The 23,399-nt window shown below is 43.0% G+C and overlaps 1 protein-coding gene and 1 pseudogene across 2 annotated transcripts in view; both read right to left on the bottom strand.

Annotated features, from left to right (window-relative positions):
* RTTN (rotatin) overlaps nucleotides 1-23,399 on the bottom strand; it is a 368,340-nt gene that overhangs the window by 175,134 nt on the left and 169,807 nt on the right. For both annotated transcript variants that reach the window (XM_088475926.1, XM_088475927.1), the window contains exons 23-27: nucleotides 23,281-23,377; nucleotides 16,172-16,231; nucleotides 14,901-15,083; nucleotides 13,390-13,629; nucleotides 8,451-8,595 (exon numbers count right to left, since the gene is read on the bottom strand). In XM_088475926.1, the coding sequence (XP_088332052.1) occupies nucleotides 8,451-8,595; nucleotides 13,390-13,629; nucleotides 14,901-15,083; nucleotides 16,172-16,231; nucleotides 23,281-23,377 (725 nt within the window). The remainder of the gene's footprint in view (nucleotides 1-8,450; nucleotides 8,596-13,389; nucleotides 13,630-14,900; nucleotides 15,084-16,171; nucleotides 16,232-23,280; nucleotides 23,378-23,399) is intronic.
* LOC148519977 (U2 spliceosomal RNA) lies at nucleotides 16,743-16,853 on the bottom strand (annotated as a pseudogene).

Below are 23,399 nucleotides of genomic sequence, written 5' to 3'. Positions count from 1 at the left end.
TTTTTCAAAATAACCACCAATTAAAGGACCAATAAATTTAAAATACCAATTAATTTCATAATAAAAACTTTAAAGAACATCCATAAATATGTACACAAATATTCCCTAACAATGACGGAGCTTGACAACATCTTTACAATTGCTGTGCAGCTGATTGTAAGCTATTGTTATCGGTCACAGAGTAGCAGGTACTAGTTACTTTGGCCAGGGGCCCGGCGAGGGATTAGGTGTGGGATGCCAACACTCAGGGTCTCGGCGGTCAGAATCCTGACGCCGGCATCCCGACAAGGCTAGGATATAGACACCTGTCGGCTGGTATCCTAACCCTCCCCATCTCACTACCCCTAACGCTCGCTAGTGCCTACACCTAGCCACCCCCTCCCTGCACCCTAAACCTCCCCCTTAATGCCTAACCCTAACCCTGCCACTAACCTTCGGGATGCCGGTGCCGGGATTCTGACAGGTGTTATGATTCTGGTGCTGGCATTTTGAGTGCCGAAATCCCAGCAGTCGGGATTATGACGGTATCCCCCCTCCCCCCCGGCGAGGGCTGTGTCAGTGATCGTCCCCACTGCTCTGCCCACTACCTGTATCGTCCCCACTGCTCTGCCTACTACCTAGCGGTAGTGGGCAGAGAGAAGAAAGGTTACAGGTGGGAGCAATCAAACTGATCAGCCATTCCCCGTGAAGCTGTCCACTTCTTAAATGTTTTTGGAGGGCTGTGAGCACGCCTTGTGGATTTGGTCACGCCCCCCAGGTTACAGCACTTTCTTTGAAAAAAATGGCTGATTGAAATGTTGTTAAACGGCATTACCAAAAGTAAATTTGCTGTGTATGGGATTCACTTTTCCTCATAATCACAGCCTAAGCTCAAAGATCCTAAGCCAGTGTTTTCCAAACTGTGTGCCACGGCACCCTGGGGTGCCTCAGCGCACATACAAGGGTGCCGCGACCTGCTGGTCTACTCTGGTCCCAAAAGGAATTATTTGGGCCATCAAGTTATTAGACTGCTTTAGTCATAACTACAGCGTGCATCCATTTACACAGAGAGGGCTGTGACTTCTCCTCTGCATGCTGCTTCCTCCAGACCTCCACCAAGTCCCGGGCCCTGGCTGTCAAGGGTGGAATTAATGATAGTGCACGCAGCTGGCAGTTTTATTATGAGTCAGACTGACTCATTAGAATGCCGACCACTCCGTGAGCCGTGCATCCAGCAGCATGATGGAAGGAGCACAAGATCGCAAGGTTGGAAGGAGATATTTTTGATAGGAGAGGTGTGAGGGAGGAGATCTGTGCAGCCAGGGGAAGGGATATACTGTGCTTGGGGGTATCTGTGTGTGGGGGTATCTGTGTGAGTGGGGGAGTTGTGTGAGGTGGGGGGGGAGAGCTGTGCGAGAGGGGGAGAGAGCTGTGCGAGAGGGAGGGAGAGCTGTGCGAGAGGGAGGGAGAGCTTTGCGAGAGGGAGGGAGAGCTTTGCGAGAGGGAGGGAGAGCTTTGCGAGACGGAGGGAGAGCTTTGCGAGACGGAGGGAGAGCTTTGCGAGACGGAGGGAGAGCTTTGCGAGACGGAGGGAGAGCTTTGCGAGACGGAGGGAGAGCTTTGCGAGACGGAGGGAGAGCTTTGCGAGACGGAGGGAGAGCTGTGCGAGAGGGAGGGAGAGCTGTGCGAGAGGGAGGGAGAGTTGTGCGAGAGGGAGGGAGAGCTGTGCGAGAGGGAGGGAGAGGTGTGCGAGAGGGAGGGAGAGCTGTGCGAGAGGGAGGGAGAGCTGTGCGAGAGGGGGAGAGAGCTGTGCGAGAGGGGGAGAGAGCTGTGCGAGAGGGGGAGAGAGCTGTGCGAGGAGAACCAACCATGCAGTTTTGGAGTGGGCCCAGGCTTACATGGTACCTCTATTATATCCCCTTACTCTGAGCAATGAGCCCTATTTTAATTCAACCCACAGGCCTACTACTGGGACTGGGAATCTACCCCTTGGTCTAGGGGTGCCGCAAAAAAATTTGTGCCATGAACCGAGAAAGTTTGTGAACCACTGTCCTAAACATATGTGTTATCAGGAGCGGATTGGGCCGCCGGGAAACTGGGGTACTTCCCGCTGGGCCGGACATCTCTGTCATTAGCAGCCCCGTCAGGGCCTTCACTGCTGTGGCCGCACATGTTAGAAGCGGCAGCGGTGGAGAAGCCGAAGATGTCAGGCGGTTGGGCCGTGCAGATAGCACGGTCTCTCAGGGCTGCCAGTAACACTGCCTTGCAGTTACCTCTCCCCACCACCAGGTGTTGCCTCCTCATTAGACAGCACAGCTTGCGCATCGTCACTGGCTGAACTCCTGCTCTTCGATCTGAACACGGCTGGTGGAGCAGTGAGACCAGGATTGGATAAAGGCTGGTAAGGTAAGTGACCCTCTGGGGGGGCTGAACACAGCTGCCAGCACACACACACACTGATATGTGACATTGCTATTATGTAGGGGAGAGGGAACAGTACAGTGACATAAAAGGGGGAATAATACAGCCCAAGCACACACTACTATGTGGTATTATTATTTTATAGGGGAGGGGGAACAGTACAGTGACATAAAAGGGGGAATACTACAGCCCCCAGCACACACTGATATGTGATATTATTACATGGATGGAGGGGACTGTACAGTGATATATGAGGGGGAATAACACAGCTCCCAGCACACACTGATATGTGGTGTTATTATTATATAGGGGGGAGGGGACTGTACAGTGATATATGAGGGGAATAACAAAGCTTCCATCACACACTGATATGTGGTATTATTATATAGGGGGAGGGGACTGTACAGTGATATATGAGGGGGAATAATACAGCTACCAGCACCCACTGATATATGGTATTATTATTATATAACAGAGAGAGGGGCAGTACACTGATATATAAGGGGAAATAACACCGCTCCCAGCACACACTGATATGTGGTATTGTTATTAATATATAGGGAAGAGAGGACTGTACAGTGATATATGAGAGGGGGGGACACAGCTCCCAGTGCACACTGATATGTAGTATTATTATATAGGTGAGAGGGGACTGTACACTGATATATGAGGGGGAATAATAAAGCTCCTAGAATAGTGATATGTGGTACTATTATTTTATAGGTGACATGGGACAGTACAGTGATTTAGAATGGGGAACAACACAGCCACCAGCACACACTGATATGTGGTATTAATATTATATTGAGGTGAAGGCACTATACAGTGATGTGAGGGGGAATAAAACAGCCCCCAGCACACACTGATATGTGGTATTATTATTATTATATAGAGGAGATGGGATTGTATATTGATAAATGAAGAAAAAAACAGCTTTCGTCTCTCTCTTTATATCTTTCTCGTTTGTTTCTCTCCCTTCCCCCATCTCTCTCTGAGATTTCTTGCTGCATCTCCTCCACTTATCCCTATATACCATCCGATCCACTTAGATATGTCATCAGATCATGCTCCCTTCACAGACTCCACCTCCTCCCATTTAGGGCTGCTGCAGAAATTTCCCGGGCTGGTTTTCCATACAGATTTTTTGTATTTTCTTTTTATTAAAGTATATTCATAAAGTAGGACAGAGAATTACATGAACAGTAGAAACCAGCATTATATAAGAATATCAAATGTAGAACTAGGATAGCACAAAAAAGATAAAAGCATACTAGAAGTAACCTACAAATACAAAATGTACGATTGACAGATTCAGGTGAAGTTTTTCCAATTTTGCTGAGAGAAGGGAGGGGGATAGCGGAACAGCAAACCACATGAGGGAGGGGCAGGAGAATGGCGGTGGCGGGGGGGGGGGTTGGAAGGTAGAGGGAAGACTGTGGGGAAGTTCCAAGTGTTTTATCAAGAGCGAGAAAGAGGAACATTCACTTGCAAGGAAGACAAAATATGCCAGGTAGTGTTAAAATGCCTCAAACAAAGAAGGTAGATGTTAACAATATGACTCCCAGGGGATCCATGTTTTAGAGAAGACAATGGGAGGTATTATTAAGAATGCTAGACAAAATTTCCATTCTGTAAACATGTCAAATCCTGAGAAGAGTCGCTTGTAGGGACGGAGCGAAAAGATTCTTCCAGTCAGCTGCAATTTGGCAAGTGCCTTAATAGCTTGGTTTGATGTTGGTAGACCCCTGGAAAATACAGTGGCAGGATAAAATTTTGGGAAGAAACAGGACAGTACTTCCTGCTAGGGAAGGAAGCAGGTTCTCCATGTCTGTCCAAAAAGGGCGAAGCCTAGGACACTGCTACCAAATATGAAGAAACAAAACTTCTCATGCACAACCTCTACAGAATCTTCTGGGCACATTAGGATTAATTTTGTTAAGCGGAGTCAGAACATAGTATACTTATAAAATAATTTATTAGTGTTTTCTTCAATGCTGACACAAATGGAGCTGCAGGAGGCACGAGTACGGACTTCCTCCCGTTCCTCATAATCAAGAAACTCCCCAAAGTCTGATTTCCAGGCAGATTCCTAAAGGTCTCTATTAGTTGGAAGTGGCGATATAATATCTTAATATAGTAAATACTGTACATTAGGCCTTTTAAGGAGGGTTGATGGAGAATGGGGATTCACAAGTAGTGAGAGGTTTGAGCGTTAAAAATTGCTTGGAGACACAGCAAATGTGTCTCAGTTGGAGGCATTGATAAAAATGTATTTCTCTTCCAGTTCAGGAAAGGTGGGGAAGGATTGTCCATTAGTGATATACTTTAAAAACTTTAGTCTACCTCTTAATCAAGGATCAAATTAGTCTCACTTGTAAAAAAGTGGTAACAAGACGACTGGGAAAGGCTAAAGGATAAATTAACAAAGTCTCAGATTGGTGCAGGGTGTTGAATTATCATGTGTGCGAAAACAGACTGTGAATATCGGCACTGGGGGAGCGACAGAAGGCAAGAGGCAAAGCAGAGGCCAAGTGTGTTGGCATCAATCGCACATCAAACTCTTCCTGATATAGGACAGGTCCTTATGACACACAGGGCAAATCGAGCTGCTAAGTAATATTGCCTATAGTCTGCAATGCCCAAGCCCCCACACTTGGACTGATTTTGAAGACTCAAAACCGGACTGTTGTTTTGGCCCAGGAACTGTTGTAAGTGATGCTGCAAGAATTTAAATACATGGGGACAATAAGAAGGATTTGTAAAACCTAAAACAATCTAGGTAGGACATTCATCTTGTCAGCACTGATCTGGACAATCCAAGAGTTATACCGACCAGACCAACTATTTAGTTCAGGTTGAATTTGCTATAAAAGGTGAGGAGAGTTGGCCTGGTACAGTTTATGGAAATATTAGGTGATATGAAAACCCAATTTAATCTTGGTTCAGTACCACTGAAAAGGATTTTTTGTTATAGAGCGGACCAAATTGAATCAGAAAGATAAAAATCTAGGACTGTTTTCTTGTAACAAGATTGCAGACTCTGAATGTTCAGGTTGCAGATTTTGGCGTCTTGATATTCAATTAGAAGGCAAAAATAAGTAGGGAGAGGGGACATTCTTGATAAGTGCTGTTGGAAACGGTGAATGGCTATGATCACATTCCATTGGCCACCACTGTTTGCTCTAGGATTACAATATAATGCTTTGATCTCCTCAAGGAATTTACCTTCAGAGCCCAAAGTTTCAGGAATTCTAAATAAAGAAATGCGGTCAAACGCTTTTTCAGCGTTGATCTTAAGGACCGGGAAAGGAATTTTTGGGAGTGTATAGTATGAATTAATTTATTGGTGTGTCAAGGCCTGTCTACCCGGATTAAAATAGACTTGGTTGGGGTGAAATAATGAGGAAAGGAGTAGGCTAAATAATTTTGCCAGGAGCTTACTGTAGCATACATTTTGAGATCCACGTTTAATGGGGAGATTGGCCTGTAATTTGAACATTGGACTTGGTCCCTTCTGATTTGGGGATTACAACAATGTTGGCCAATGTAGTAGCATCACTAAGGGAGGCCCCCTCCAAAATTGTATTAAAAAGAAGTCAGGAGTAGTACCAGCAACGCTGAAAGTGATTTAGAATATTAAGGCATTAGCCCATCTGGACCTGAGGCTGAAGAGGATTCATCTAATGTAAATTCAGCATTTAAAGAATTACGTTGTGGGTCGTCAAGAAGAAGGCCTGGAAACAGGTATGAGACTGCAGCACTAGACGTAGATGGAGGAGAAAGGACAGGGAGGTTATAAAGTTTAATAAAAAAATCTTTGAATTTGTTGATGATGCCTACAGTATGATGCGCAATGTTCTAAATTCGACTGCGAAGACAGAATCAGCTTTATCATAAAAAAGTTACTGAAATTTTTGGAGTGTATGAGCTGCTCTTTTGGAATAATATAGAGCTCAACTGACCTGATAGAGTCTATGCGAAGTTTGTTAAACTTGTGGGGGTAATTATTTGCATTGAGTTGTGAGACTTGCTATCTCAGATTCTCAGATATTTTAATATAGACAGAAGAAAATTAGTATGAGACAATGGACTTTGGTTGTTGCAATGTCTAGGGCAAAATCATACTTAAGGAATTATACAGTAGTTTGTCAGTTGTCATGACCTTTAATTTAAAGTGAGTACATATATAGGAGTCAATCCAATTAGGTATGAATTGTGAGGTGCGAGTTTTTGCAATCCAACTAGCAACTCGCACTGAACCAGTCAAACTGAAATTGCATTTTTCCATTCGCACCTCCCTGGAGAGATGGAAAGGAACATTTTTATTTTAAGGTTAAAATGTCAGGACACTGTGCTGAACCCCTTCCCTAATGACTAATTAGGCAATTGGAAGTTTCTAATACGCTTAATTAGTCCAATAATTACATGTCATTTTTTTGGGTAGAAAAAATTGTCCTCAAATTACCCCAAAATCAAATGTTTCATTAGTTTAGGCACCCCAAATTTCATTACAATGGGGTGTTTTTTTTAAAAAAATCAAAGTGCCCTCAAATTCATCTTTTTTCCTACTTTTTTTTTGCACTTTTTGTTTCATTCATTTGAGATTAAACTAAAAAAAATTAGCATTTTTAAAAAAAGCACAAATCATCCATTTGACACAATTTAAAAAACCTTCAGTACTTTCCTAATGCTCACAAACAGCCTTCTATACGGTCCTGCTAACAAAATTAGCAATTTTGGAGGGTCTCCCCGCTTTTACATGTACTTCTCTCACATTGCATTTGGCATTCAATTCTCAAACCTCTGCTGTGAGTACCGCGAATAGGCATTTTTAATTGGATTGGAGAATTCTCGGGTGCGCCCATTCGTGTGAAGTCTGCGAGTTTCATGAAACAAACTCGCTACTCGCAATTCGCACTTAATTAGATTGACCCCATAGATGTAGTTAGCAGAAAAAATATAAAAACAATTTGTAGTGTTGTTGCTAATTGGTCCTATTTGTAAATAAAATACATAAACCTTTAGATACTATTCAAAGCTGAGAACATACAAGTTTTAGTGCTAGAGCACTGCAGTCAGGGCAATTCAATTATCTGTGATTCGCCATCTAAATGATAGTAAATGTGGCATATTGCAGGTACAACAATGCACATTTTAAATTGCATCCCCATATTGGTGCTCAATAAAATGAGCAATACATACAGCAATTATCCACACACTGGGGACAATTAAAAAACCACCCTAGGGTTTAACATTCCCATAGATTTGAACGTGGAAATTAAATGATCAATTGATGGCTAGGTATATGAATCATCCAGTCTAATACGGCATTTATAGACCCTTTTTCCAGAACCAGAGTACTCTATGCAGAGAGCTGTGTTCTGTCAAGTATTGCATTAAGTGAGGTCTAATGACATTGTCCCTAGAGAATTGGGGCTGTCCCAAAGTGCATAATAATTGTAATTGGTACATCACTTTTTTCTTGCATTTATCTAGAAAACAATTCAGAATGTATTTTTCTGCAAACTCTGCATATCTATGTGAATTCAGTATCCAATTATGCCTTCACCAAAAATCTCTGTACATAGGGAATATATTTCCCCTGCACCATTAAATGATCAGATAATGTGCTGATGACCTACCTGTAACATTTATAGAATAGACAGCACAGTATCTTATAGTTTTCATATAGAAAAATAAAAAGAATATTGAGGGCACAATTTCCCAGTACTGCACTAGCACATACTGTAAATGCAAGGCAGAATAAGATGACTAAAAATACTCAGGATGAATGGTGCTGTGCGCTAGCAACCAAATAATAATGTTTTCTGATTATCATACAATGTCACTCTTGCTGCAGTGTTTGCTTTTTATATTAAGGCCTGGAGCATTGTATAGACAGATTCAGTGCTCCCACCAGAATTGCATTGGCAGGTGAACAAAATAAATGTATACTCTTTACAGCTAAATTATCTTTATTGGCCATGGATGTTAATGCTGCATCATCTGTCAGAAGTGGCAATTGCAACACTCTAAGGTACAGTTCTTACTTGTTTAAATAGCATATCTAGTATCCATTGGAGATCCTGTGTATCTGAGCTTCTACTCTGTTCTCTCAGGATCTTGTTTAGGAAACTTATCACATCTGCCAGTAGCTTTTCATCTTCAGTACATGCTGGTTGAACCAGCAAAAACCTACAGAGGAGAAAGAACAAACATTAACTTTTCTTGTGCTTAAGGCAATAGAGGCTTCAGCAGCACAGCGACTTCTATAGTCGCTAGATTTAAAGCTTTCAGCAAAACTACATTTAAAACTTGTGAACACATAAGTAAAATATAAAAGATAGACAGATAGATAGATAGACAGATAGACAGATAGATATATAGATAGATAGATCGATAGATAGATAATTATACATACATGTGGTCTGCATGGACAAAACAAATGGGACAGCAAACATATTCATTGATCACTACCCAGCATTAGTTCACGCTGACTTGCTAGACCAGGGGTCCTCAAGTTAAATGTAAGGCTAGTGATAATTCTTGTAAAACTGTGGAGGTCCAATGCCAGGAAACAATGAATATCAGGACAACTTACTGCCAGAGCCGAATTTAGACCTCATCGGGCCCAGGCAAGATACAGGTTTGTGGCCCCCCTCCCTCAAACAATCCATAGCACTATATTTTCTCTAGTACCTTATCCTAAACCCCTAAACTAGCCCGCACGCCCCCGGATTGAAGTAATCTGGGAATTCCCCCACGGTCATGGCTATTTAGTGATGTCAGCGGGGCTTCTGCGAGGCCACAACCCTATCCAGGAGAGGGATGTGCAGCCGCTATGAAGGGCCCACATTCAGGTGAGAGATGCCCGGCTGTGCTGGCGCTGACAGTAGGAGAGTCAGAGTAAAATGACCGGTGCCAGCAGAGGGAGATTGCTGATGCACTGGAATGCAGCCCTGCTGCGCCACAAGCATGTACCTCAGACTGACCCTCCTCTTGGCGCGTCCCGGCTCCTCTCACTGTGCATGTGACGTCATGATGGGTCAGACGCACAACACACTGAGTAGGACGCAGGTGTGCGCTGCAGCTGGCACAGGCGGCTGGTACTCAGCACTTTTCAACACTGTCGGCGGGGCCCCAGGGACCCGACGGGCCTTAAGCGGCTGCTTGGGTTGCCTTGTGGTAACTCCACTACTGCTTACTGCCAAAAGTCTCCTTGTTAGCAATGGGAAGAAAAGTTTGGTACAGCTTGGCGCTAATAAATAATTTTTTGTGATAAAATCCAGCTGCATCCACCAAAAGGGCCTGTGTAAACTCTCACAATATGATTACCGAAGTAATCACAAAAAGATAATCTATATTAAAGGTGTTGCGCTTAATTACAATTATAATATTAACTTGACATGGCAGAAGATGGAGTCAAAACACCAATGTAATTTAAGAAATAATTCTTTATGTAAGATTAATAGCAGCAATGAAATACAATGAGATCATGCAATATAACAGTTATTACTATGAACTAGCTCTTTACCATAATCTAAAAAATCTGCTACAAGAAAAAATGTAGGAGAAGAGAACGACAAAAAGTACTCTCGTTTTTAGGGGCACAGTATAGCTGTCTATATCAGTAAAACATAACTTTTAATAGATACACGAAAAGCAAATAATTATCTAAAAAGGACTAACAACATAGAATGACATGAAAGACACACAGTGAAACCATGCTGGAAAAAATGGCTATAGCATTGGTTCACAGTATAAACAAACAGTAATAAATCAATAATGTCATGAATTGATGCAATAATGAGTCAGTGCATCAGTAAAATGATAAAGATTAACCACATAAAGCAACATGAACAACAAATAGTGAAACCATGCTGAAAAAATTTGCTATCACATGAGTTCATAGTATCAGCAAACAATAATGAATAAATTAATCAATATCAAGAGTTGACAGTTACTCTTGATATTGATTAATTTATTCATTATTGTTTGCTGATACTATGAACTCATGTGATAGCAACTTTTTTCAGCATGGTTTCACTATTTGTTGTTCATGTTGCTTTATGTGGTTAATCTTTATCATTTTACTGATGCACTGACTCATTATTGCATCAATTCATGACATTATTGATTTATTACTGTTTGTTTATACTGTGAACCAATGCTATAGCCATTTTTTCCAGCATGGTTTCACTGTGTGTCTTTCATGTCGTTCTATGTGGTTAGTCCTTTTTAGATAATTATTTGCTTTTCGTGTATCTATTAAAAGTTATGTTTTACTGATATAGACAGCTATACTGTGCCCCTAAAAACGAGAGTACTTTTTTTTGTTCTCTTCTCCTGTGTATTTTGCTCTCCTGGGAGCACCTCCTTCTTTGAACACTATTGGGTATGTCCTATCCTTTTATATGACGTTTTCAATATTGCAGGAGTTTAGCCTGTCGCATTAATATCTTCACTTTAATTGGTACCAGTGCTTGGGGTTTCCCTTTCCCTCATACTTGCACAAGAAAAAATGTGTAAGTTCCTTAATTAGGATCCATTTGTATAAAAAATTCTGTCCATCAAATGAACTGATCTCACCAGACGATACTATCCACAAAAGAGAGTCTTGTTACATATAGTCCGACCTCCAGGTCTGGAGATATTAACACTTGTAGTGATTCCTACACTGTATGTAGGGGCCGTTCATATAAAATATCCTCCTGATCTTATGACCAATTTGGACATTCGGGAATTGATGAGGAAGGTTGCTGGCACACCACACCTCTAGCTTAGAGGTGTGTGACAGGGAACACATATATCCAAGGCTATAATTGAGTCAGCTTGTGACCGCCCTCACCTCCTCCTGCCGTGGTCCTGATATAGTGTGTCCTTTAAGCGCGTGCTGGTAATCGCGCTGGCGGCTCTCCTAGGTCAATGTAACAGACTTCAATGTAGATCCCAGTCTGGTGAACAGTAGCAGTAAAAGCTTTGAAAAAGCTTAATTTACCGGAAGCGAAACGGTCAAGGGATTGGAGGACTTTTACTGCTACCGTTCACCGGACTGGGATCTACATTGAAGTTCGTTACATTGACCTAGGAGAGCCGCCAACGCGATTACAGCACACGCTTAAAGGACACACTATATCGGGACCATGGCAGGAGGAGGTAAGGGCGGTCACAAGCTGACTCAATTATAGCCTTGGATATACGTGTTCCCTGTCACACACCTCTAAGCGAGAGGTTTTGTGTGCTAGCAACCTTCCTCATCAATTCCCGAATGTCCAAATTGGTCATAAGATCAGGAGGATATTTTATATGAACGGCCCCTACATACAGTGTAGGAATCACTACAAGTGTTAATATCTCCAGACCTGGAGGTCGGACTATATGTAACAAGACTCTCTTTTGTGGTTAGTATCGTCTGGTGAGATCAGTTCATTTGATGGACAGAATTTTTTATACAAATGGATCCTAATTAAGGAACTTACACATTTTTTCTTGTAGCAGATTTTTTAGATTAGTCTGTATAGACTTATGGTAAAGAACTAGTTCATAGTAATAACTGTTTTATTGCATGATGTGATTGTATTTCATTGCTGCTATTAATCTTACATAAAGAATTATTTCTTAAATTACATTGGTGTTTTGATTCCATCTTCTGCCATGTCAAGTTATTATAATTGTAATTAAGCGCAACACCTTTAATATAGATTAGCAATGGGAAGAAGGCAAGGTGCACAGAATGCTGTGATGGTTTATATCACAGATGGGTGGACAGAGTTACGGCTGTGTCCATCAGTGTCTGTTTAAGAAACTAACACAAGACACTTTGAATGTAACTGTTCCAGGTTGTAAACCCAGAAACAGATATACTTTAAGTACCAGCAGGGGTGAAATCTGCCAAACTCAGGAATACCCTGGCATGTAACACCACATTTCCACCACCTGGTGGTAGAGAAAAAGTCGACAAAGAAAACACTTGTTTTTTTATGTAATTATTAAATACATTTAGTAAATATAACCAAACATTTATTTCAAGCCTCTGTGAAGCTTTTACAAGTCTTGTTTCTCATGTGCCCACAAAAGGCTACATAATATATGGTTTAGTATACAGTGGTAGCTCGAAAAATGTTACGTCACTACAACGTACAAATATAAGCCAGTCACAAAGTGGTACAGCATCTGTAAACCACATGTAATTTAAGGTTTTCTGAATAAAAAAATAAAAATTAACTATGTACTTCCCATAGCAAAAATAAATAATAATAAATAGTATTCACTTCTGGTCGCCCTCATCATTCATTGAAATGCCAGTGATTGTCTCCAGGCCCAGTGCCTGTGTTGCCTCTGAACCTTACTGTAGAGAAGCAATGTGCAATAAGATGCAGTGTGACTACAATTCATTGGTCTGACTATTCAGTAAACAATGTAAAGGTAAGGGGGAAAAGCAAATCACAAAAACTGTACGTAGTTCACATTGCACCTTGCTCTGCAAACTCCAGTACAAGAGAACATAAGCACAGATGGCGAAAGTAAACTATAGTTTACTAAAGTACTTTTTTTTTTTTATGTTGAGAAATCAATTAATTGCAGGCATATAATCCACATTTCTCATTGATAGGGTCTGGTGGAACAACTTCATTAGTGAAAAAGAGGGAAAAAAAAGTCAATGCAAATTTCAGTCTCCAACAAGAACAATTATTATACATTAAAAAGTTACTCCAGGTTTGCATTCATTCTGGTTGAGAAATCCTTTCACCTTACAGACACTGCTGAAAGTGACTTTCCTGCAGTAATTATGTGTGCCCAAGTGACTTCTCTGTATATAAAAAAAAAAAAAATATATATATATATATATATATTTATGATACTTGATTCACAAAGTAAATACTCTGGAAAGTAAAAAGCTCCTTGCGCTCACCACTTTAATCATCGTGCATGTGTGTGCATATTTTAAGCATATCAAGCAGATATTAGAAATTGTGCAGCGAGTCTCACCTGCTCAGTGCAGTATGCCAAGGCAAACACTTCAAGGAAGACATGTTATAGTCAGTGAGGCAGTTTAGAACCAGTCTGTCATTTAGGAGATAAAAATTCATCCTAGCAACAGCAGAACGAACTTCCCCATGAGACACAGCCTGAATGATATAACTCAGGCAATCTTGCAGTCCACTGGCTGAGTGTGACATCTTCAATGTCAGAACTTCTTCTGAGGATAATTTTAATGTACCTAAAAAACTGGGTAGAGAGAAACAGTGTCGGTTTTACTGGTATACTCACAGGTACAGTAATATAATCCTACCAAACATGTAGCACTTTGTAATGCTTATGTCTAAAAACAAACTGTTACACTTCAAGCTGAAAAGATAAACATGAAGTAAACTAAATGGATAAAATACATTGTAAATCAGGGACGGGGAGCAAACTACATGTCATTCTGCACAGATAAATGTATATTTTTTTCTTTAATTGTATTTACATGAGTGGGAAATTCCATACTTTCCTTGTCGAAGACAATATGAACCACATCCAAAAGCTTTAGACAGCGCCCAAGGAAGTACAAGCAACTGGACAGAAATATTTTCAATTTAGCAATGTATTTATCTAATGCAGAAAGGTTAGTTATAGCATTAGCATTTAGCCCTGCCACAGCTGGGTTCGTATTCACTAGTTATTAAGGGCGAGATGCGCGGCTGTTAGCGCAGCGCTAAGCAGTAAAACAGCTGCACTCCCGGCACTTTTGTTGGATTTCTTCTCGCATACCCAGGGGGTTGCGAGAAGAAATCCTTTGCCCACCCAAACAGCGCGGTGTATTGAATAGCTTCAGGAACTCCCTCCCGCGGCTATTCAACATCGCACTGAATTTAGGGCCTGATTCAGACCCACTCGCGAGCGGCTGTCCGCTCGCAAGTGGGTCGATGTTATGCACTGAGCATGCGTACGACGGAGGGAGCTCCGTCGTGCGCATGCGCCAGACGCGACGAGCGAAGGAAAGTCCTTCGCTCGTTGTGTCCGATCAAAGGGGGCGTGCTGTCAATGTTGATTGACAGCACGCCCCTTTGGTGGGCGTGCCGGGGGCGTGCCTCCCTGACGGGGGCGTTCCCACGGGAACGCCTCCCGTCAGAAGCCGGCCCACTGACATCACTAGTGATGTCAGTGGGAGTGATTTTGGCTCTGATAGAGCCAAAATCACTCCGGAGCTTGCGGTTGAAAACCTCAACCGCAGGCTCCGGCTCGCAATTTCGATGGTCGCGATGGTCTCGACCATCGCGGCCATCACAAAGCACGCTCGTATAGCCTGTGGGTGGTGACCCACAGCTATACGAGCGTCCAGGAGGACGCTCCATGAAAATGGAGCCCGGCCCTCATTCAGAGCGTGCGCTCTGCTCAGAGCGTACGGCTCTGAATGAGGGCCTTAATTCCCCCCATATATTCATATGTGTAATAAATCATTGTTACATTATGCGATGATGTTATTAGCATTCTGTAGATAAAGAATGAGGACTTACTTTTCAGTTTCTTTTTCTGGATTTGACAAGAAGTTATCTACCCCTTGGTACCAGGACAGATTCCACGCCATGCGAAGCATGTCCGACACAGGCTTTACTGTTATCCATTCCGATGACAGAGGAGAAGACATAGTGTATGGACTCACAGCATGATGAGTACTCGCACTCACAGGAAGGTGGAATCTGAAAAACAGGTAACCGATGTGGTTACAAGCTTACAGATACAAAAGGCTTATTACAAACATTGTTGGTGTAATACAGGATGTTTCATTTTGTTGTACAATGTTTAATCCTTGACAAAGGCCATGACTGGCCGAAACGCGTTGGCTATCACGTGACACCAAGAACACTCCTTACAGTCACTGCTACCCGGTGAACAGAGCGCAATCTTCCATACTGCTCACCGGCGTTCTAGTTTGAGGCTGTGACCCGGTGAAGCTTGCTACAACCAGCACAGTCGAGATACTCAGATGCGGGTATATATGCAATTGTTCTAAACAAATATTTTTTACATAAAAGAGTAAATATAACATTATATAAAAATATAGCTAGCAAGTGGCAATGACTAATACAGCAAATAATTCACAAATGTACCAGACAAAGCCATTTAAATCTGTCCATATTACTTATAACCTAAAATCCTATAGACACCCTGAAACTGAACAACATATGAGAAACATTAGAAACTGTCCTGGACAATGGCACGATTGAGTGGTTCTTCAAAAGAAGCTGACCACAACTATTACGCATTTGTCTTATTTACTTATATATACTGCAGTTGCCATTGCAACCCTGCAGCCTTCCATAGAATCACTGGTTAGTAGAGTATCCCAAATTATTGTACAGATGTGTTCTCCTGAATCTATCCTCGATACGCCATGCAGAGCGACATGCCTGGCGCAAGCGAGCCACCAGCTCTTGTGCAACCCTGCTAGCATCAGGCATCTTTTTTTTTTGCTTAAAATGTAAGTTGTAATGTGATGCAACTAGGACGCACCAGGAGACTGTGCTGGTTAATTTTATAAGCGACATTTGTATGTCTGTGTGCCACTGAGTCGGAAAAGGGAACTTGGATGGGAAATGTTGCGGCCGTTGCATCGAGCAAAAAAAAGACGCCCAGCGCCAGCAGAGTCTCACGGGACCTGGCGCACCAAGAGGGGCTGTTGGGTATGGCAACACATCTGTACATTAATTAGCAAATTAAAATAATGTACCAACAGTTATTAATGAAACTTTATGGTATATTATATTTAACAAGAATATATACTTACCGTCTAACTACAGTTACAGGCAAGCTAAATGGAGGGGACGAGCTGGATGTACTTTCTGACCTATCAATAACACAAATAATAGTTCAGACACACACAATACATAAAATATTGACAGTATTAAGTAGCATGTGAAACAGTAAGTTGAAGTGATCCTACTAAGATCAATTGCTTAATAAATATACAATATATACTTTGGTTTTTAAAGAAAACTACTGTATAACAGAACTCATTTTGAAAGTTAATTCAAAACAGACTTGCATACTGATAAATGCTTAATTCTAATTGTTTAAAATGTTAATAGGTGCATACAAAATTCGCAAACCAACTTCACAAGTTTATAGGCAAATATATGTACAGAAAATAATAGGATTTTGGCACTAACCAGTAAAATCCTTTTCTCAGATTCCACAGGGGACACTGGAGTATAGACGGGTGGGTGAGAGGAGCTGGCACTTTAAATCTTTAATTGTGAGTGACTCCTCCCCCTCTATCCCCCAGAAGCCCCAGTTAGAGAAATGGAACCCGAGGAGACAGAAACAGAAGACAATATGGGGAGAAGGAATCAAACCACAAGGACTGCAAAAACAGAGAAAAAACATGGCCCCCAAATAGGGGCGTATCAGATATAAAACTGATAAGAACAAATACTACACTGATCACAGCCAAAAGGCAGAGAAGAGATATAGAAAACACACAGAACAACATTGTGCATACAACAAATGTAAAACAGAACACAATGGCAGGTAAAGCAGAGCTGAGAGGGCATACAGTGTCCCCTGTGGAATCAAAGAAAGGGAATTTACTGGTAAGTACCAAAATCCTATTTTCTCCTTCATCCACCAGGGGACACTGGAGATCTAGAATCTGGGGACGTCCCAAAGTTATCCTCACTCGGGTGGGAGAGCCCTGAGTAACCTGCCAACAAAAAACACTGCGATCAAAAGTAGGTTCTGAGGCCTCAAAGGCATAAAAACAAGAGAAACAACAAAAGGTGTGGCCCATGGACTACAGGCTGCACAGCAAAAGTGAGTTTCTGAGGCGCCATGACAAGCAGCCCAATAAACACCACCGCACGAGCGGAATGTGCAGGAACAAAAAAACGATGGAAGCCAGGAACCTAACAACATGCGCCCGTCGGATTGCCAAACAGATCCATCTGGCACCGCCTTAAATATTGAAGCAGGTCAACCACGGAAACAGCAATCAAAAGACAACCAGGAAATAGACTTTCACAATGCTGTTGTATGGGCCATAAATCTGAACCACCTGCAAAGAGTGGGACAACAGCACACCAGAACACAATCTGTTGGGTGATGTGGAAGTCCGAAATCATTATAGGCAGGAAGAAGGAAAGGCACAGAGTTCTGCACCGACATAATGGAAAAAAAAAAGAGATAAGAAGGCCGTCAAGAGAGGACTCCCAACGCGCTTGGCCGAAACCAAGACCAATAGGAGGACCGACTGTCGAGAGAGGAGTTTCAGTTCCACATCCTAGAAATGCTCCACAGACTGGAGGAACATCAGAACCAACAGAAATGTAGGCATGACAAACAGAGGCTGTATTCGGATAACTGCCCTGAAGAAAAGCACAAATTTGATGGAATAAGGCTAGGCGGCGCTGAAAAAGATTGACAATGCCGTTACCTGAACTATGAGAGAATCGAAGCATAACCCAGCGTCCATGGAACAAAACGGAAGCAATGCAGGGGAAAAAAACCCTGCTCAGCACACCAGGTCACATAAGACTATCAGATGCGATGACGATGAGCTGACTGAACAGTGTGCAAGTCCAGAACATGGTGGGAACCAGAGAGTCATAAAGCCTGCTATAAGTAAATAGAGAGTACTCAACACCCATGCTAATAAATGTAGCCGCTGTAAGACTGGGTAAACAAATTACTGAAAACAGGAGGTCCGGCGAAGAAATCATGACCACTGCTCACTAGAAAACGCCGGAGGACTTGAGGAAGAAAGGATATCAGGAGGAAGCACTATATATCGTGGCTCCAAGACACAGTCAGAGCGTCTACCGCGCTCTGTTCCTGAGTCCTGAAGTAGTTCCGAGAAATCTGATGCTACGACCAGGAGGCTATGAGATCCATGACTGGTCTGCTCCACCATCTGACTAGCTTTCGGGAAACAGACGAGTGAAGGGCCCATGCTTCCGGGTAAAAGGTCCTGATGACGGAGAAGACAGCCTCCCAGTATTACACTCTGGAAGAGTGCCATCGAGATCGCTATCACATGGGACTCTGTCCGTAGAATGCAACTCAACTTATGTAGGGCTATACAACTGAGCATCCCGTCTAGGAGGCAGAAGTACTTTACTGCAGCAGCATTTTCCAACTGGACTAAAAGAGGCCGACCATCAAGACGGGATGTTAACTCCAGAAGAGTGTTGAAGATTGCACGGATTTCCAGCACATTGATCTCTAGGGTCGACTCGATAACCGACTCTCGACCCAAGCAGTGGTTGTTCCGAACACTGAAATACCTAAAGTATGTCAGGCAAGACATATTCCTTTAGCAAGGAGGGAAGAAGGTTTAGTTAAAACCATGGTCACTTCTGTACCTCAGAAGACGATGTGGATATAACCCCTTAAATAGATATCCGCGCAATACAGGATTGGCAGACCAGGTCTATCCAACCTAGAAGGATAGAGAATCAGCAGGAGACAAAAAACAAACAAAAAATAATAAATGTAGTCGTTTATGTACACTAGGTCAGAGCGATGTGATATGATATGAAAGGAGGTACCTTACAGGAACAGATGTCTAGCAGTTCAGCTGTGAAGGGGTTATGCGTGCAATGCGCCTGTCACTCTTCGAAATGGCTCTAGGACAAGAGCGCCTGCTAGAAAAGTAGAGCAAACCCTTACATGCGAGCAACCAGGGACACCTGGTGTTTATGTAGACTCTTACTAACCCTTGTTCAACATTACCAATATCATATCAATAGTTCCGCAGGTCATGCTGAGACCTTACGCTCTACAGCCGTGCCCAAAGTTTTGAGAATGACACAAGTATTGGTTTTCAGTGTTTTTAGACCTTTTTGTCAGACGTTACTATGGTATACTGAAGTAAAATTACAAGCATTTCATAAGTTTACACTAAGTTTATGCAAAGAGTCAATATTTGCAGTGTTGACCCTTCTTATCCAAGGAACTCTGCAATTCGCCCTGGCATGCTGTCAATCAAATTCTGGGCCACATACTGACTGATGGCCACCCATTCTTGCCCAATCAAAGCTTGAAAATTGTCAGAATTTGTGTGTTTTTGTTTGTCCACCTGCCTCTTGAGGATTGACCACAAGTTCTCAATGGGATTAAGGTCTAGGGAGTTTCCTGGCCATGGACTCAAAACTTCGATGTTTTGTTCCCCGAGCCACTTAGTTCTCACTTTTGCCTTATGGCAAGGTGCTCCATCATGCTGGATGGTCGGGAGAAGTTGCTCTTGGAGGATGTTTTGTATTCATTCTTTATTCATGGCTGTGTTCTTAGGCAAAATTGTGAGTGATCCCACTCCCTTGGCTGAGAAGCAACTCCACACACGAATGGTCTCAGAATGCTCAGATAATGTTGTTTCAATACCGGCAGTGACGCATTTTAAGGTGGCTCGTAAGCCAAGTACAGATGTTAGCACTTGACACCATCAGTGTTTGATTGATGGCGCTATACAGGGGAGTTCAGGAGGCTGGTCAGCATGCTCTCTGTTTGCATGCTGAACGGATGTCTCCCATGAATTTGTCTTGATAAAGACCCTTCAGGGCCGAAACGTCGACTTAACTTTGGTAATGTTGGATTAATAAAATTGGATATTCATTATATACAAGCGGTGAGTGTCCTGACTTTGGCTCTACTGCCATTTCCTGGACTTTATTAATGGAATGAGATTGGTCTTTTCCTTAAAGGAGCATCCTGTACAAAGTTAATATTTTGGATGTGAGTGCAGATTATTCATATACTAATATATAAGGGCACATATATATATATATATATATATTTTATAAGAGCACAGTCGCCCTAATAATAAAGCCAGTGCAAGGCGCTGTCCAGTCAGTCCGACGGCCTGGTAGCTGGAGAGAAGACCTGCTGAAGCAAGAAGATGCCGCGAAAGCCCTGGATTGGTGGCAGCGAGGAAAAAGAGCTTAAAGGCCGCCACCCTCCATGTGAAGATGCCACGGAAGTCCTGGGGGAAGCGGCAGCCATGAAAAAGAGCTGAAATGCTGCCGCTCCCCCAGGCGAAGGTGCGGAAAAATAAAATATTAAAACAAACTGTCTCTGTTTTATTTTAATATTTATTTTGCAGGGGTACTATAGGTACCAGCGGGCCCTTAATGCCCCGCTTGCTGGTACTTGTGCTTCTCCAAGTATCAGTGTGCGGGGATGCCTGCTGGGACCTGTTGTACTACTGCAAAAGACAATATTTAAATTTTCACATGCACCACACTACACAATCAACCCAGCATCCACCGCCCAGGGGTGCTGGAGATAGCCCAGGGCTATCAGCCTGAGCCTTTGGCCCCTGAAGAGGGGGACCCCTTTATTAGGAGGTCCCCAGTTCCTCAGGGATCCCCGGCCTGGGCTGACTAGCAGTCAGGGGTGATGCTTCAGCTTGGGGGCCAGGTGAAAGGGCACCCCTGGCTGTGGCATCACCCCCCTGCTAAAAAGGGTCCAATGCTGGTTCTGGTAAATACAGGGGGACCCTATGCATTTTTTCCCCCTGCATTTCCAGAACCAGTTTAGTCTCAGAGCCCAGTGCTGGTTGCGCTGAATACGGGGGACCCCTACGTCATTTGTCCCCCATAGCAACCATGATTGGTTCTGAAAAGCCTGGTGCTGGTTGTGCTTCATATGGGGGACCCCTACGTCGTTTGTCCCCTGTATTTAGCACAACCAGTACTGGCTTTCCAAAGCACGTTGCTGGTTGTTGTTATGGGGGGGACACACACAACATTTTTTATTTATTTTTTAACATGTTTCCTTTTTATTTATAAACACAGAAGAAGAGACGGGTCTCACTGATCCCGTCCGTGCTTCTGTGTTTATTTATAGACAGATGCAGGTATCACGGATCGTTCAGATCTGAGCCTGCATCAGTCTGCTGCTACCTCCACCAGGTCCTGCCGCCTGCACCACCACCGCTAACGCCCATGGGTCTCGGACGCTATCCCCCGGGTTCAGGCCGCAGCTTACGGCTGCTTCCTTCCCCCGAGCCCACCGCCACTACCACCCCCACTGACCTGACGTCTTGGTGCACCATAGTGAAGCCACAGTGACTACACCTGATGGAGGCTCCTACTAAGGCTGCACATCAAGTTGAAACTTCAGATCTCTATAATGGCGGATTTGTGAGGTAATAGTTTAAAAACTTGCAACTTTCTCAATTACCTAAACCCTAAAAGCACCTACCCTGGAACAATAGCTACCTAATAGAACAAACCCAAGGTCTAAATCTGCCACCTACCCTGAGTTATGCCTTCCCAAAAATCCCCCATAGAGAACAGTAGAAAAGTGGTCCTAATTGTGTCAGAAAACACTGACAGTTGGATATTTAAGTCCTCATTTTTTATGTTTTTGCACTGAAATTTGGCATGCAGCACCAAGCGACAGTTCTAACAGCCCATGCCAAATTTCAGCTCCGTACCTCTAATAGCTTTTTAGGTGTAGCCCCTTAAACACCATGCCCCCCTCAGGATTTCTCTATGGGAAAATGTAGTTTTTTTCGAGGAGACCTCTACGTCGTTTGTCCCCTGTATTTTGGCAAACAAGACTGGCTCTGATTAGCCTGATGCTGGTTGTGCTTAATACAGGGAACCCCTACGTCGTTTGTCCCCTGTGTTTAGCACAAACAGCACTGGGGCTCCAAAGTCCGATGCTGGTTGTGCTGTGGGGGCACCTCATTTTTGTTTTTTTTATATTACACATTAATTTTTTACAATAATACATGGATGGATCTCACTGATACATCCATGCATCTGTGTCTTATCGATTTGATTTTCTCAGGTGCAAGCCCAGCACCAGTGAGTCCTTCTGTCGCCCGCTGATGCTTCTGTGCACGCCCGTTGCTGCCACTGCTCCGAACCGTTACTGCTGCCACTGCCCCACACACCTGCAGCCTGTCCCTGCAGCCATCTCTCCCTCTGCAACCTAAAAACACCTCCTGTGTGCTGTCTGCTCCTCCACCCGTGTTATTGTACCTATTTGTTGTCCTTCTGCCCTGCAGGTGGCCCAGTTTGCTCGTCAAAACCCTGATGGTTAATAAATAATAAAAAAGCAATGAAGTCCCATAGACAAAAAAACCTTACAGTTTCACATGTTCCATTAAGGCTCCGCTAGTTGGGGGAAGAGATTTATACCTACCGCTGGCGGAAATTAGGTCTGCGGCTAGGTATAGGGTAGCACCTAGTAGCGATTGCATTTTCCTTTGCGCATGACCTTGTTGGGTGTAAGTGTATCTGAGTGTATGTATGCCTGATATACACATGACACATGTGCTACTGATGCAGAGCTAGATGCTTGCAATGATTAAACCTCAGCATAGGTGAGTACATTTTTACATGCAGTTTTTTAGAGCTTCATTTTTTTTAGTTCATATGAAGTTGACCCTTCATCAGTCTCATAGGGGGGCAAGTCAATTGTTTGAGAGAATTAGGTATGGTCTAAAGAGCCCTGGAGCTAATTCAATTGTTTTCGACGACCAGCCCCATGACTGCACTTATTGCGGATTTCTGCTCGCACACTCTGGAGCTGCGAGCAGAAATCTGCGTAAAGTAGGGTTTTTCGGCTGGCCGTGACTACCGGGCGTGCATTAACTGTAGCGTTCCCGGCACTTAGCAGGGGATAAGCTGATTAACGAGGCTAATCCTGTGTTAGGGAGCAAGAATGCGGCCATCTACTCCGGGTGCTTTATACGGGAGTTACAGCAATTCTCTCAAACAACTTAATACCCTCATAATGTCTAAATGGCTAACAAAACGTCCTCCACTGTATGAAATGCTTAAAAAGGTTCTTCGCAAAAAAAAAAAAATGACAAACTTTCTGGTAAGATATTGTTTTACCTTACAAACTATTAATCGTGCAATGTGACTAGATTTGAAAGTATCTCACCATGTGTCCATTCTTGATATTTCATCAAATAGAAGCAGACATATCACAGCTCCAGTTTCAACCAATAACGCACCATCAGTTTGCAACATCAGGGACACTGTAAAACAAAATCATAGTAT

The sequence above is a fragment of the Taudactylus pleione genome, unplaced genomic scaffold (assembly GCF_031769625.1).
Source record: "Taudactylus pleione unplaced genomic scaffold, aTauple2 ptg000179l, whole genome shotgun sequence".
NCBI lineage: Eukaryota > Metazoa > Chordata > Amphibia > Anura > Myobatrachidae > Taudactylus > Taudactylus pleione.
The sequence above is the reverse complement of the archived record's forward strand: the minus strand, read 5'-3'. Positions and strand labels throughout refer to the sequence as shown.